At 44.1% G+C, this 16,299-nt stretch overlaps 1 protein-coding gene and 2 non-coding genes across 3 annotated transcripts in view; 2 read left to right on the top strand and 1 right to left on the bottom strand.

Moving 5' to 3' along the window:
• The window catches only part of STRIP2 (striatin interacting protein 2), a 63,309-nt gene extending 48,465 nt beyond the window's left edge, over positions 1 to 14,844 (top strand). Inside the window, exons 19-21 of the mRNA XM_049774322.1 lie at positions 7,140 to 7,244; positions 8,699 to 8,903; positions 14,366 to 14,844. Of these exons, the coding sequence (XP_049630279.1) occupies positions 7,140 to 7,244; positions 8,699 to 8,903; positions 14,366 to 14,616 (561 nt within the window). The 3' untranslated portion in view covers positions 14,617 to 14,844. The remainder of the gene's footprint in view (positions 1 to 7,139; positions 7,245 to 8,698; positions 8,904 to 14,365) is intronic.
• On the bottom strand, positions 1,380 to 1,498 carry LOC126033461 (5S ribosomal RNA). The gene has a single exon (XR_007504453.1). It is a non-coding gene; the product is annotated as a 5S ribosomal RNA (ribosomal RNA).
• Positions 2,408 to 2,469, top strand: LOC126030111 (U7 small nuclear RNA). Its single transcript, XR_007503075.1, has one exon. It is a non-coding gene; the product is annotated as a U7 small nuclear RNA (small nuclear RNA).
• Positions 14,845 to 16,299: the final 1,455 nt, after the last annotated feature.

Here is a 16,299-nt window from a genome sequence, read left to right on the forward strand (position 1 = left end):
TGGGACCACACTAGGCAGTTCCTGGGTTATTTCTGACTCTGCACTCAGAAATCACCTCGCAGGCTCAGGGTGCCATATGGGATGCCGGGGATCGAATTTGGGCCCACTGTACTATTGTTCCATTCTCTATTTTGATAATTTTTTGCTTGTATCCTAAAAGATACATTGGAAGAGACAAGAAAGTTTAATTCCTATATATAGAATTGAGTATAGAGAGTTCATTGTTTGAGCAATAAATGTGGCCATAAAGTGTAACCCCTGAGTGCTGCCAGTGTGGCAAAACGTAATAGAATTAAAAAATAAAACAATTGGGCCGGAGAGATAGCACAGCGGCATTTGTCTTGCAAGCAGCCGACCCAGGACTTAAAGTAGTTGGTTCGAATCCCGGCGTCCCATATGGTCCCCTGTGCCTGCCAGGAGCTATTTCTGAGCAGATAGCCAGGAGTAGCCCCTGAGTACCACCAGGTGTGGCCCAAAAACAAAATAAATAAATAAATAAAATAAAAATTCTGAACAAGGGCCCCTGATTTCTGTTAAGCAACAGTGCCACCTGGTGGTTTTATTTGGCAACTATGAACTTGTTAATTTTTCTTTCTTTCTTTCTTTTTGGATTAATCTTAAATTTTCAGTAATTCCCTAGATTCAAATGTGGGCATAAGTAACAAGTTTCCCACATACAGTTTCTGTAGTGCATATAAGGAATATTTAGGGCCAGAGTGGTCACACAGGAGGTAAGGCCTCTTGCACGTGCTAACCAAGGATATAGTGCAGTTCGATCCCCGGCGTCCCATATGATTCCCAAGCCAGGAGCGATTTCTGAATGCATAGCCAGGAGTAAGCCCTGAGCGTCACCATGTGTGCCCAAAAACCAAAAAAGAGGAGGAGGGATATTTACCCAAACTGATTATTTTTGTACTGAGAATAGTTTAATGTTGTTATGAATTTATTTGATATCCTTCAGGCTCAAGGAATTCGTTTAAAGCCATAAGTGTACTGTTATTTAAGAATATAGGATTTACTCCTCCCTCAACAGGGACTAATGGGGGGTGGTCAGGGTAGTTTGGGCACATATAGGTAGTACCAGGGTTTAAACTCACAGCTTTGCACTTCCCAGAGGGCACTTTAAGCTACTGAACCATTGTCTGGGTTCCTATGGGATTTTCTTTAAACAGATTTCTTTTTTTGGTTTTTGGTGTTTGGGCCACACCCGTTTAACACTCAAGGGTTACTCCTGGCTATGCGCTCAGAAGTCGCTGCTGGCTTGGGGAGACCATATGGGATGCAGGGGGATCGAACTGAGGTCGGTCCTACGCTAGCGCTTGCAAAGCAGACACCTTACCTCTAGCACCACCTTCCCGGCCCCAATTTATTTTTTTTTAAGCCTACAGTACCCGGTATTCCCAAGTGGTTTCCCATCCAAGTACTAACCAGGCCCGACCCTGCTTAGCTTCCGAGATCAGATGAGATCAGGCGCATTCAGGGTGGTATGGCCGTAGACTAAACAGAATTTCAAAGGTTTTTTTTTTATTATAAAAATACCGGGGCCGGGGCCAGTACGGTGGCGCTAGAGGTAAGGTGTCTGCATTGCCAGCGCTAGCCTACGACGGACCACGGTTCGATCCCCCGGCGTCCCATATGGTCCCCCGAGCCAGCAGCGACTTCTGAGCGCATAGCCAGGAGTAACCCCTGAGCGTCACCTGGTGTGGCCCAAAAACAAACAAAAAAAAACAAAACAAAACAAAACAAAAAAATACCAGGGCCGAAAAAGAAAATACCTGGGCTGGAGAGATAGCATGGAGGCAGGGCGTTTGCCTTGTATGCAGAAGGATGGTAGTTCAAATCCTGACATCCCATATGGTCCCCTGAGCCTGCCAGGAGCAATTTCTGAGCGCAGAGCTAGGAAGAACCCCTGAGTGTCACGAGTATGGCCCAAAAAAAAAACAAAAGAATTATAGTAGGACATAAGAACAAGCTCTCAAGCCAGAGAAATAGCAAAGTGGATTGGGTGTTTCCCTTGCACATAGCAGACCTGGCATCCCACATGGACTCCAAGCCTGCCTGAAATAATTTATGAATTCAGAGTCAGGAATAACCCTGAATACTACTGGATATGCCTTTAGCCCCCCCTCTCAAAAAAAAAAAAAATAGAAGGAGGAAAAAGTTTTCTCCAGACTCATGAATGAGCGGGGGAAACGAGTGGGGAGGCATTAGTGAGGGAAATAGACACTGGTGAAGGGATCAGTGTTGAAATATTATATGCCTGAAACCAATAATGAATAACTTTGTAATTTGACCGTGATTACATACATATTTTTAAAAAGAAAAGAAAAGGCTTCGCTGCCATTAGGTCTTCAAGGAATCAAGAAAGCAGAGGACCAATCCAAATTTTCTTTCAGAAATCATCTACCAGTGTTACAGCTCTTTCAGAATTTGTCCAGCAGGCCTTCTGGTCTCCACAGGAAGGCCCAAAGGAAAAAAAAAAAAAAGAAACGAAATCATCTACCATGTCTAGGATTCTAGAAGCTCATCTAGAATATAAATTGTAAATAGAGAATCTTAGGATTCACCAAGGACTAGAGAACTAGGTTCAAACTCTGGATGGGACACTTTTCATATGACCTCAAGCAAGTCCCTTTTCCTCTCTGGGCTTCCTTATTTGCGCCTATAAATGCAGAATTGGACTAAACAGCTGAGTCTCTTCTTATGCGCAGCTTCTAACCAATACTTCCTTCAGTCAGAAGGGAAAAAGACTCTGTTTTTTCCACCACCTTTTGAGTTAATTATCCACATAATTGGCATAAGCCTGGGGTTTTTATTTAGTTTGGCTCACTCAGCTGAACTATGAATGGATCTTTGAGAACAGAATCCTTGTCGTGCCTCGGGGATGCTCTGAAGGGGTAGGACATGGCCCTTGAACTGAATCTACATATTCAAGGTGTGTGCAAGAAACTGTTGATTGGTGAGAGTAAACAGACAAATGTTTTATTTTTTTTAGCTTTTGTTGGTTTGGTGTTTTTTTTTTTTTGTTTGTTTTTTGTTTTTTTGTGTGTGTGTCACAGCCAGTGGGGGGGCTCCTGGCTTAGTGCTCCAGAGTTACCGCAGCAATGGTTGATGACTGTGCAGTGCTGTCAAAGGATAGGTTTCTGGTCCCAGAAAAGGGGTTTGGTCCACCTAGTTGTGCTCAGGGCTTACTCTGCGTCAGTGCCCAGAGATCACTCCTGGAAGTACTCAGAGGACATAGATGGTACAGGAGATCAAACCAGGGTCAGCTGTGTGCCCTGTTTTGTTTTTTAACTTAACCAGCACAAACTAAGTAAATCATACTTTGATGTACATGAAGTACCAGGAACAAGAGAATGTGGCCAGTTGTTGCTGATCACAAAATAAACCTCTCTCTCTCTCTCTCTCTTTTTTTTTTTTTTTTTTTGGTTTTTGGGTCACACCCGGCAGCGCTCAGGGGTTATTCCTGGCTCTACGCTCAGAAATTGCTCCTGGCAGGCTCAGGGGACCATATGGGATGCAGGGATTCAAACCACAGTTCTTCTGCATGAAAGGCAAACGCACTACCTCCATGCTATCTCTCCAGCCCCACAAAATAAATCTCTTAAGTGCTGAGTCTTGTCTCAGCATCTATCCAGTCTGCTTTCTTCAGTACAAAAGGAAGACACACTCTGTTGTTTCTCAAAAAAAAAAAGAAAGAAAGAAAGAAACACCCCCCACTACACACATACACATACAAACACACAAGACATAAGTAACCTGTCTTAAATAAAAAGAAACAAAACTCTCAAGTCAAACAAATCTGAAAAGGCACACAAGGAACATGTCCTATTGGATCAGAATAAGGCAGAAGGTTTGAACCAAGCTCCATACAGACACCACAGGGCTGACTCAGTGTCCACTCCAGGTAGCATCTGGGAGACAGGAAAGGGGGCTGCTTGCAGTCATTAGTGCAGATCAGCGTAATCTGAGAGAAAGGAGAGTGGCCCCTGCACATGGGGCCACTTTTAGGCAGGAACAGTAGCATCTTTCCTGGGACTCTTAGAGTGCAGTCTGAGGGAAAGGCAGGCACAAAATGTTATTCATTCTCAGAACGTCATTTGAGGCCAACTGGAGAAAGTTAAGTATCAAGAATTTCTGAATGGTACAAGCAAAAAAAAAAAACCTTACAAATGGTCTAGTTCTTCTTACGGGAAAGCAGGGATGCCTGCTCCAATACTGTCTTCAACCTTCCCATATTTTTCTTGGAAACACTAAGGAATTGAAGGCTTTTTGTGCTACTTTTATATTAGAAATCAGAATAAAGGAAGCTGACAACAGAAATATGCTAAGCCATCCCTTATGTTTTGTGTTTCTTTTGCTTCTTTCCTAGGAAAAGAGTAAACACATACATCCTCTTAGCCACATAAGATGTCATGTGTACAGAAGAACATGATCTGTTTGGGGCAGGCCAGACTGGCTGCTCCATAGTGGAAACTCACAGAGAAACAGATGGCTCTCCTGAGATTAGTTCTAAACACAATATTGAACATTTACTGCAGGAAGGAATATATGAATGTTTCTAAAGAATATCTCTATACCCGGAGAGATAGCTCAGCGGCGTTTGCCTTGCAAGCAGCCGATCCAGGACCTAAGGTGGTTGGTTCGAATCCCGGTGTCCCATATGGTCCCCCATGCCTGCCAGGAGCTATTTCTGAGCAGACAGCCAGGAGTAACCCCTGGGCGCCGCCAGGTGTGGCTCAAAAAAAAAATCTCTATAAGTTTCCCTGAAACTTTGACCTTTGATTTTTTTGGGGTTTTTTGGGGTTTTTTTTTTTTTTTTTTTTGGCTTTTGGGCCATACCCGGCGGTGCTCAGGGGTTACTCCTGGCTATCTATTCAAAAATAGTTCCTGGCAGGCACGGGGGACCATATGGGATGCTGGGATTGGAACCAACCACTTTAGGTCCTAGATTGGCTGTTTACAAGGCAAACGCCGCTGTGCTATCTCTCTGGGTCCGACCTTTGGTTTTATTTCTTAGGAAATCTTTAAACTCTCAGAAATCTTACATGATGGAACTAGAGGGCCCGGAGAGATAGCAATGCGGTGTTTGCCTTGCAAGCAACCAATCCAGGACCTAAGGTGGTTGGTTCGAATCCCGGTGTCCCATATGGTCCCCCGTGCCTGCCAGGAGCTATTTCTGAGCAGACAGCCAGGAGTAACCCCTGAGCGCCGCCGGGTGTGGCCCTAAAACAAAAAAACAAAAAACAAAAAAAAACATGATGGAACTAGAGAGATAGTACAGGGACTAATGCACTTGCCTTGCATGAAGCTGACCATCCTTTGGGTTCCTGGCATAACATATGGTCTCCTGAGCATCACCAGGACTGATCCCTGAGCACAGAGCCAGCACTGAGGATGACTAGGTGTGACCTCAACATGTTTCCCCTTCAAATCTTGAATGTTCCTGCCCCTTTAGATCTGTGACTTTCTTCCTTGCTTCGAAATAATTTGAGAGAGCAATAGAGAAAATATTCCATTCACTAGATAGCAGCTCAGTTCTAGACAAGTCTCTTCCTCCTGTATTCTGCTACCACATTATAAATGAGGAATTTCCAAGATATTATTTGGGCCATTATGTTTGCTCATTGATTTATATAGTTTCTGAGACCAGTTTGTATTGACATGTCCCCAAATCTATAAGGACTCCTGTTTGATCTTTAAAATGCTTCTAAGAGGAGTTGGAGTTATAGCACAGAGGTAAGGCATTTGCCTTGCATGTAGCCGACCTGGGACTGACCCAAGTTCGATTCCCAGCATCCCATATGGTCCCCCGTGCCTGCGAGGAGCTATTTCTGAGCAGACAGCCAGGAGTAACCCCTGAGCACCGCCGGATGTGGCCCAAAAACTAAAAAAGAAAAAAGAAAAGAAATGCACAAGTGGGGATGGAGAGATAGGACAGTGGGTAAGAGGCTTACTCTTTTTTTTTTTTTTTTTTGATTTTTGGGCCACACCCGTTTGAGGCTCAGGGGTTACTCCTGGCTATGCGCTCAGAAATCGCTCCTGGCTTGGGGGGACCATATGGGACACCGGGGGATCGAACCGCGATCCGTCCTACGTTAGCGCTTGCAAGGCAGACACCTTAACTCTAGCGCCACCTTCCCGGCCCCAAGAGGCTTACTCTTACTGAACTCTGCTGACCGGGGTTCAATACCTGGCACCCTATATGATCCCTCAAACATGCCAGGAGTGATCTCTGAGCTCAGAGCCAGGAGTAAATCCTGAGCACGACTGGGTGTGGCAAAGAGAGACAGACAGACAGACAGACAGAGGAGAGAGAGACAGAAAGAGAGGAGGGGAGAGAAAGAAAAAACGTACAAGAGAAACACCTGGTTAGGATTAACCAATTAACTGTCTGCCTGTTTCTTTCCGTACTAGAGAATTAAGCATCTTGCAGCAATAGAAAGGAGGGAAGGGTTTGGCTAAAAAGAAAAGCCTAAACTAGAATTAATCATAATTAATATCAGATCTCTCCAATATGTTTTGAAATCTATCAGAATAGCTCCTAGGAAGGGGGCCAGAGAGATAGTACCACAGGTAGGATACTTATGCTGACCCAAACTCCATTCTTGGGACCCTGTTTTGGTCCCTTAAGCCCCACCAAAATTACAAAGAGCTTTTATAAGTACAGAGTATATGAAGATGAACTATTACCCACTCTTTTCTGGCTCGAAGGCAGAAAAACGCACACACACAAAAATTGTTTTCGGGCCGGGCGGTGGCGCTGGAGGTAAAGGTGCCTGCCTTACCTGCGCTAGCCTAGGAGACGGACCGCGGTTCGATCCCCCGGCGTCCCATATGGTCCCCCAAGCCAGGAGCGACTTCTGAGCGCATAGCCAGAAGTAACCCCTGAGCGTCACCGGGTGTGGCCCCAAAAAAAAATTGTTTTCATGTTTTGATGTTCATGTATCACCTAAGTTATTACTGTAGGTGCCCTCAGGAGTGGCCGCTGTGTGTTTTCATATGAAAGATATGTGCTCTGAGGCCTCTGAGTATGGAGAGCAGGAAGGTGAGGGGGCAGCATCTCCTGCCCTGCCTCGACGAGCAGGGATTGCCAGGTCTCTGCAGGAATGAGGTCTAATGGGCAGACCTTGTTATAGGAGTCTGGAGATAATACCCAGTTCTGCTGGAGGAACCTCTTCTCCTGCATCAACCTGCTGAGGCTGCTCAATAAACTGACCAAGTGGAAGCATTCCAGAACCATGGTAAGTAGGTCCTCAGATCATGAAGGGTGGATTATAAATAAACCATTTATCTGGCTAGATTATTTATGTGTGGGTTTGGGGACCATACCCAGAAATACTCCAGGGCTACTCTTGGCTCTGTGCTCAAGAGACTTATACATGGTGCTGGAGATTCAAACAGGGATTGGCAGGATACAAGGCAAGTATTTTAACTCCCTTTTTTGTTTTTTATTTTATTTTATTTTGGTATTTGGGTCACACCTGGCCCTGCTCAGGGGTCACTTCTGACTCTATGTTCAGAAATCACCCCTGGCAGGCCCGGGGCACCATATGGGATGCCGGGATTCAAATCACCATCCTTCTGCATACAAGGCAAACACCCTATTTCCATGCTATCTCTCTGGCAGCCCCCCTTTTTTTCCTTTATTTTTTTTAGGCCATACCCAGCGGTGCTCAGGGATTACTCCTGGCTCTGTGCTCACTCCTGGCAGGCTCGGGGACCATATGGGATGCTGGGGATTAAACACGGATTCATCCTGGGTCAGCCACGTGCAAGGCAAATGCTCTACTGCTGTGCTGTCATTCTGGCCCCTTTATCTCCTATCTGATCCCTCCAGCCCTTACTGAATTTTATCATTTATTTGTTTTTCATATGGGGGCCACATTGACAGAGCTCAGGGCTTACCCCACGCTCTCTTCTCAGGTGTCACACCCGGTGGGGCTTGGGAGACCATTTCTTTTTGTTTTTGTTTTTTGAATCATACCCGGCAGTGCTCAGGGGTTATGCCTGGCTCTACATTCAGAAATCACTCCTAGCAAGCTCAGGGGACCATATGGGATGCTGGGATTCGAACCACCATCTTTCTGCATGTAAGGCAAACATTCTACCTCCAGACTATCTCTCCAATCCCCGGGAGACCATTTCTGATGCTTTGGATCCTACTCGTGTCAGCCACATTCAAAACAAGCACTTTACCCACTGCACTATTGCTCTAATCCCCTTACAATATTTTAAAAAAAATTGTTAGTAAGGGGGCCGGAGAGATAGCATGGAGGTAAAGCATTTGCCTTGCATGCAGAAGGATGGTGGTTCGAATCCCAGCATCCCATATGGTCCCCTGAGCTTGCCAGGAGCGATTTTTGAGCATAGAGCCAGGAGAAACCCCTGAGCACTGCTGGCTGTGACCCAAAAACCAAAAAATAAATAAAAAAAGAAATTCCAAGAAACTGGTCTCAGAGAGAGATAGCACAGCAGGTAAGGAACTTGCCTTACACACAGCCAACCCAGTTCAATCCCCAGCATCCCCTATGAGCCCTGATCACTGTCAGGAGTGAGCCTTGAGCACAGAGTGAGGTGTAACCCTTGAGTTTAACTGGGTATACCCTCACCCTACCAAAAAAAGAAAGATATTTCAAGAAACTTGAACCCTCCTCATCCATCTGACTTCCCTCCCATGTGTGTCTTTCATGGGCAGATGCTGGTGGTGTTCAAATCAGCTCCCATCTTAAAGCGGGCCCTGAAGGTCAAGCAGGCCATGCTACAACTTTATATCCTGAAGCTGCTAAAGATACAGACCAAGTACCTGGGGCGCCAGTGGCGGAAAAGCAACATGAAAACCATGTCAGCCATTTACCAGAAAGTACGGCACCGCATGAACGATGATTGGGCCTATGGGAACGGTGAGTCTCCTCAGAGCATGGCTCCCAGGAGTTACCCAGGAACTAAACAAATCTAAATCAACATTCTAGTCTTTTCTGTTTTATTTTGTTTTGGTTTGGGGTCACACCCGGCAGCGCTCAGGGGCCACTCCTGGCTCTATGCTCAGAAGTCGCTCCTGGCAGGCTCAGGGGACCATATGGGATGCCGGAATTCAAACCACCATCCTTCTGCATGCAAGGTAAATGCCCTACCTCCATGCTACCTCTCCAGCCCCCTGGTTCTAGTCTTTTGGTATAAATTGCTCCATGTTTTGCATGAGAAAATGGGTAATTAAGGTCAGGTGATAGTATACTAAACTTTAGGGCACCCAAATTCCTACATGTGCACTGTTGTATGTAAACTGTGAAAATCCATCTTACAGAATAAGCTAATTGGAGAATAATGACCCCTTTCAAAGTGTACTTTTCAATAACAGATTTCTCCCAATTAAAAAATATCTATATCCAGTGTCCCACTCAACTTTTGGGAATTATCAGGACCACACCCAGTGGCACAGGAATGGGAGATGTAGAGCCAGAAATCAAACTCTAGTCACAGGGCTCTCAAACTCACGGCCCGCGGGCCGCAAACAGCCCTCCATACAACATTTTGTGGCCCTGCCCTAGAGGAATCTTTTTTTTGTTTTGTTTTTGTTTTAGTTGTTTGGGTCACACCCCCAATGTTCAAGGCTTACTACTGACTTTGCACTCAAGGATCACCCCGACTTTGCCTCCTGCGGCCCCTAGGTAAATTGAGTTTGAGACCCCTACTAGGACCTTCTACATACTTAGTATTCCCATTGTAGTTATTTCTCCAGCTCCTCTCTGAGAAAGTTTACAACTAAAATAACCTTTTAGAGACCAGAGAGATAGTACAGCTGTACCAGGTGTGGCCCAAAAATAAAAAATAAAATAGCCTTTAAAAATATTTGGGCCCGGAGAGATAGCACAGCAGTGTTTGCCTTGCAAACAGCCGATCCAGGACCAAAGGTGGTTGGTTCAAATCCCGGTGTCCCATATGGTTCCCCGTGCCTGCCAGGAGCTATTTCTGAGCAGACAGCCAGAGAGTAACCCCTGAGCAAAAAATAAAAAAAAAAATTGGGGGGGGGGCAAAGAGTTAGCATGGAGGTAAGGTGTTTGCCTTGCATGCAGAAGGTCGATTGTTTGAATCCTGGCATCCCATATGGTCCCCTGAGCCTGCCAGGAGCAATTTCTGAGCATAAAGCCAGGATAACCCTGAGCACTGCCAGGTGTGACCCAAAAACAAACAAAAACATATTTTGGGGGCCAGAGAGATAGCGTGGAGGCAGGGCGTTTGCCTTGCATGCAGAAAGACGGTGGTTCGAGTCCCAGCATCCCATATGGTCCTCCAAGCCTGCCAGGAGTGGTTTCTGAGCATAGAGCTAGGAGTAACCCCTGAGCACTTCCAGTGTGACCCAAAATCCAAAATAAATAAATAAGTTTTTATTATTTTGAGGGGCTGGAAAGATAGCACAGTGGTAAGACATTTGCCTTCCATGCAGCCAACCCAGGACAAACCCAGATTCAATTTCCAGCATCCCATATGGTTTCCTGTGCCTACCAAGAATGATTTCTGAGAGCAGAGCCAGGAGTAACCCCTTAGCACCACTGGGTGTGTAGGTTTGGTTTTTTGGGGTGGGTGATGGGGGTTGGACCACACTCTTTGTACTCAGAGGTTGCTCCTGGATTTGTACTTTGGCACCACTCCTGGCAGGCTCATGGACCCATATGGGATGCTGGGAATCAAACCAGGGCAGCTGTGTATAAGGTAAGTGTCCTACCTGCTGTGCCCTACCCACTGAACTATCTCTCCAGCCCCAGCAAGGTAGATTTTTATTAAATTAAATTTACTTACAAAGACATTAGAGAATAGAAAGAAAGAACATGGCCTTCTTCAGAGGGGAAAAAGTAAAGAGATCCATGTTAAAGGGAGAATACAAGCTTGTAAAGCAAGACTTTTTTTTTTTTCCAGCCACACCTAATGGTGCTTAGGAATTATTCCTGCTCCGTGCTCAGGGGTCATTCCTGGAAGTGCTTGGGGGACCATATGCGATGCCGGGGATTGAACCTGGTTGACCATGTGCAAGGCAAACTCTCTACCCTCTGTGTTACTGCTCTGGCCTCCTTTTTTTTTTTTTTTTTTTTGGTTTTTGGGCCACACCCAGCGGTGCTCAGGGGTTACTCCTGGCTGTCTGCTCAGAAATAGCTCCTGGCAGGCACGGGGGACCATATGGGACACCGGGATTCGAACCAACCACCTTAGGTCCTGGATCTGCTGTCTGCAAGGCAAACACCGCTGTGCTATCTCTCCGAGCCCATCTGGCCTCCTTTTAAAAACTGAAATATCTGGGGCTGGAGTGTTAGCACAGCAGTAGGGTGTTTGCCTTGCACGCAGTCAACCCAGGACAGACCCGGGTCCAATCTCGAGCATCCCATATGGTCCCCCAAGCCTGCCAGGAGCAATTTCTGAACATAGAGCCAGGAGTAATCTCTCTGAGCACCACCTGGTGTGGTCACAAAACAAAAAAAAATGAAATATCCTTTTGAAACATCCTTTTTTTGCTACAGAGCTATTAAAAATAATATTTAGATGTTTATACCACTTGAAGATAGCAACTGATAACTATATTCTTTCAGATATTTTTGCTTGTTTGGGGCCACATCCAAGAGTGCTTAGAGACTGTTCCTAGCTCAGTGCTTAGGGGTCTCATATAGCAGTGTTCAGAGGATACTATTTGATGTCAGGTATCAAACTCTGGGCTTCCTACAATCAGAGCATGCACTCTAGCCCATTGAAGTATCTCTCCATCCCCTATTCTTCCAGATCTTTCTTGCTACATATATAGAGGTTTTATTTATTTATTTATTTATTTATTTATTTATTTTGTGGTTTTTGGGTCACACCCGGCAGCGCTCAGGGGTTATTCCTGGCTCCATGCTCAGAAATTGCTCCTGGCAGGCACGGGGGACCATATGGGACACCGGGATTCGAACTGATGACCTCCTGCATGAAAGGCAAACACCTTACCTCCATGCTATCTCTCCGGGCCCAGAGGTTTTATTTAAATGCAAATAAATCCTACATGCTATAATCTCTTTTTGGATAACATTTTCCACCTCTCTGTGTCAGCATGTTTTCATTTTTCTAATAATCTAATCCATATTCAGAATTCTCCAGTTGCCCAAAACAGTCTTTAAAACTTTTTTATAATAAGACATAATTTAGGGGCTGGAGAGATAGCATGGAGGTAAGGCGTTTGCCTTTCATGCAAGAGGTCATCGGTTCGAATCCCAGCGTCCCATATGGTCCCCCGTGCCTGCCAGGAGCAATTTCTGAGCATGGAGCCAGGAGTAACCCCGGAGCACTGCCGGGTGTGACCCACAAAAAAAAAAAAAAAAAAAAAAAAAAAAATAAGACATAATTTAATCCAGGACCACAAATTGCATCTGGTTGTTATATTCTTTATTTATTTTGAATCTAACACAACTTTCTTTTTTCCCTCTCCCTCATAACAGTAATTGAGGAACTGTCTCCATTGTAAACTGTAAGGTCTAAAAGTTTGAAGAATTAAATTTAAACTTTCTTTAATATACTACATTCAAGATAATGTCAGAAACTACATAGTGGGGCTGGAGTAATAGTACAGAGGTCAGAGCACTTGCCTTGCATGCAGTCAACTGGGTTCAATCCCCAGGACTGCATAGCATCCCCTTGAGCCCTGCCAGAAATGATCCCTGCATGCAGAGCAAGGAGTAAGCCCTGAGCATTGCCAGATATGACCCCAAAACATATAAAACTAAAAAATTGCATATTATTTTACACTATAAGACATACCTAGTTGATTTACCACGATTTCAAATTGACCAGAGTTGGGAGGAAGTTATTTTGGAGATCTTTTTCATTGCATTGACATTTGCTATAGAAGGTTTATGCCATTATTTGCACAGGTTCACTTAAGAGAACTTGAAAAATGGCTTCTGTTTTGTCTGTGTTGGGATTTGTAACCTCCTTGAATATTAAAGAGTGCTGGGGCCAGAGAGATAGCATGGAGGTAAGGCGTTTGCGTTTCATGCAGAAGGTCCGTGGCTCAAATCCCGGCATCCCATATGGTCCCCCGTGCCTGCCAGGAGCGATTTCTGAGCATAGAGCCAGGAGTAACCCCTGAGCACTGCCGGGTGTGACCCAAAAACAAAAACAAAAAAAAGTGCTGCAACAAGAAAGTCAGAGAGGGGTCAGAGAGATAGGATAGGAGTTAAGGCAGTTGCCTTGCATGCAGCTGACCCTGGTTTGATTTACAGCATGAATTGTTACCCAAGCGTCTCAAGGTGCAGCTTGAGAGACCCTGAATTCTGCCAGGGTTGCCCAAATAATCACCAGCATTTCAAGGCCTGAGGTATTGCATGCTCTGGGATGATCTAGAAGCTATGTGGTGTTGGGGATCTGGCCGGGGTTCCAGACTTGCAAGGTGGCATATACCCTAATCTTCCTGGCTTCAACATGAAATGTTTTATTTTGCAAATGTCATGTTCATTATTACAGCTATCAGCAAACCAAACACTTCCCTACAAGAAACCAGTGAGTTGGGGGGGGGGAATCAGAGATATAGAAAGATGTGTCTGTAGCCCTACAAACAAGCCTCTTTGGAAGAATTATATATAAAATTTATTTAAATATTTATAATTTATAAATATGTATAAATAAAGTTTATAAATTTATAAATTAAAATATATATAAATAAAATTTATAAAAATTATCAATAAAACAAATGCTCTGTTTGCAGTTTCTCTAGAAGTCAACTCATAATCTTAATATAGGGTTAACATGTTGATTTATTATGTGTTGGGGAGATCCCATGAAATTAGAAAAGTCTTCCATAATTGATTCACTCTGATTCTCCTTATTGTTCCTTCTTCTTCCCCTGTCCTAGAGCTAATGATTACATTCAAATGGGGGAACACACATACTCTAGGGAAAGAAAGCTCAATAAGAGGAATTGAATTGCTCTTTTGGAAAATATAGCTAGTAAGAAAGTGAAAGGAAAATACAATAAAAAGTGGCCTGCCTCCCTCAGCTTCTTTTAAAAGCTTGAGTAAAAAAAAAAAAAGGGCAGGGTAGGGGGCCAGAGTGATAGCATAGTGGATGTGGGCATTTGCCTTGCAAGCGCCTGAACCAGATTTGATCTCAGCATCCCATATGGTCCCCGGAAACTGCCAGGATTGATTCCTGAGTGCAGAGCCAGAAGTAACACTGAACACCAGCAGGGGTGGCCATAAAAACAAACAAACAGACAACAACAAAAAAAAGCCTGAGTGGCCACATGTCTACTTTGTAGACAAAATGGGAGTGCTGAGCAGGTATCAAGTTCTGTGGTAAGAGGCTCAGGACCCTGAATTGTTTCCTTTTTCTTTTCTGCCTAACACAGATATTGATGCTAGGCCTTGGGATTTTCAAGCAGAAGAATGTACCCTGCGGGCGAACATTGAAGCTTTTAATAGCCGCCGGTATGACCGACCCCAAGACTCTGAATTTTCACCTGTGGATAACTGCTTGCAGAGTGTCCTGGGACAAAAATTGGATCTGCCAGAAGATTTCCACTATTCCTATGAGCTCTGGCTGGAGAGAGAGGTGTTTTCACAACCCATCTGCTGGGAGGAGCTGCTCCAGAATCATTGATCTCTTATCAACAACACAATCTCTAATAGATGGGCATTGGCGCCTATAAATGGATCTAAGGTTTTTGATTCCAGCTAGAGGAGTGCTTTTCAAGGGGGGGGAACTGGTTCAACCCAAGACATGAAGTATAAATCAAGCCCATTCTCAGGAGCATTGGACCTGGGGACACACTGCAGGGTTCGACTCTTGAGTCAAAACAAATCAGTCATCTTGCACTAGGGCTGTTGGATGCTTAGATGCCCTTGGAAATCTGCTTCATCGATCATAAGCTCTTTGATGAAACCATGCCTTGCTTTTATCTCTCCTAGAACCCGGCTAGCCTTTGCTGACAAGTGACAGCAAATTTATTTTGACATTTGACCCTGAATATTCATTATAGGTAATAAGAGGTGCAAATCATACCAAAAAAAAAAAAAAACAACTGAGAATATATTCTTCTTGCTCTCTTTGGATCTCGGATATTTTTTGGGGGGAGGGGGCGGGGAGGTCACACCCAGCAGTGCTCAGGGGTTACTCCTGGCTCCACGCTCAGAAATTGCTCCTGGCAGGCTCAGGGGACCATATAGGACTCCGGGATTTGAACCAATGACCTTCTGCATGAAAGGCAAATGCCTTACCTCCATGCTATCTCTCCGGCCCCTGGATCTCAGATTTTATAGAGGTTTGGCAAGCCAATTTTGAAATTACATTTCTAATTTCTAAACGTCTTTCTAAAAACTGTTTGCTCTACAATTTTAGAGCACCTGCACCTTCTCTTTGAAGGGCAGTGATTTGCCGTTACCTAAATACTGCACGTGATAGAAAGCAATATTGTGTAAAGTGTTTTTTCTTTAGTCCCTCAGAGATATATGTTCCCCATGATCATTATTTCCTTGTGTATTCTGGTAGGGCCTGGAGAGCTCTGCCATAACAAATAGGAAATAGTTAGACCTCCTCTAAGGATGGTTCCTGTTTTTCTGAGACTATTTCAATCTTAAAATGACTGAGTACACTGCAGAAAATTATCCTTTTCATCCAATTCCTTTTTTAAGTGACAAGTTAACCGCAGGAGGCTTTATTTATTGAGATGGCATGTCCATTTGTGCTTATGATCGATTTATTTTTTAATTGAATAGAACAGCTAGAGCATCACGGCTTGCCATTTTTCTTCTATGTTGATTAATGATCTTTTTTCCTTTTCACTACTAAGGCTTTCATGTGGAGACTTAGCAATACTATTTCTACCTAAAAGTATTGCGCATTTTTATGAAAATAGAAGGGTTGGAGTACCAACCTTTTTAAAAGAATTTTTACAGCATTACCATCAAAAACAAGATTTTTAGAAAAGTTTTTGACTCACCATTATTTTGTTTCTTACTGCTGCTCCTACAACTATGTCATTTTTACTTTAATTACATCCCTCCACCAGCTACCAACATAGACACTACTGAATCTTTTTTAATGGGATCACCAGGTCTCAAATAAGAATGGACTTATTTCTGCACTTATTTCCACTAGTCTTGATCTTCTACAACCTCATTTGGAAATCATCGGTGTTAGTAACACTATCCAAAGGAATGCTATCAAAGCTATGTTAAACTTGAATTTCACCTCTGTAATTTAGAACAGTATTGGATTTGTACTTTTATAGAAATGTCATGAAGAATGACCAGGGAGGGGCTAGAGTGATAGTTCAGCGGGTTG

Source organism: Suncus etruscus, chromosome 1 (assembly GCF_024139225.1).
Source record: "Suncus etruscus isolate mSunEtr1 chromosome 1, mSunEtr1.pri.cur, whole genome shotgun sequence".
NCBI classification, from domain to species: Eukaryota; Metazoa; Chordata; class Mammalia; order Eulipotyphla; family Soricidae; genus Suncus; species Suncus etruscus.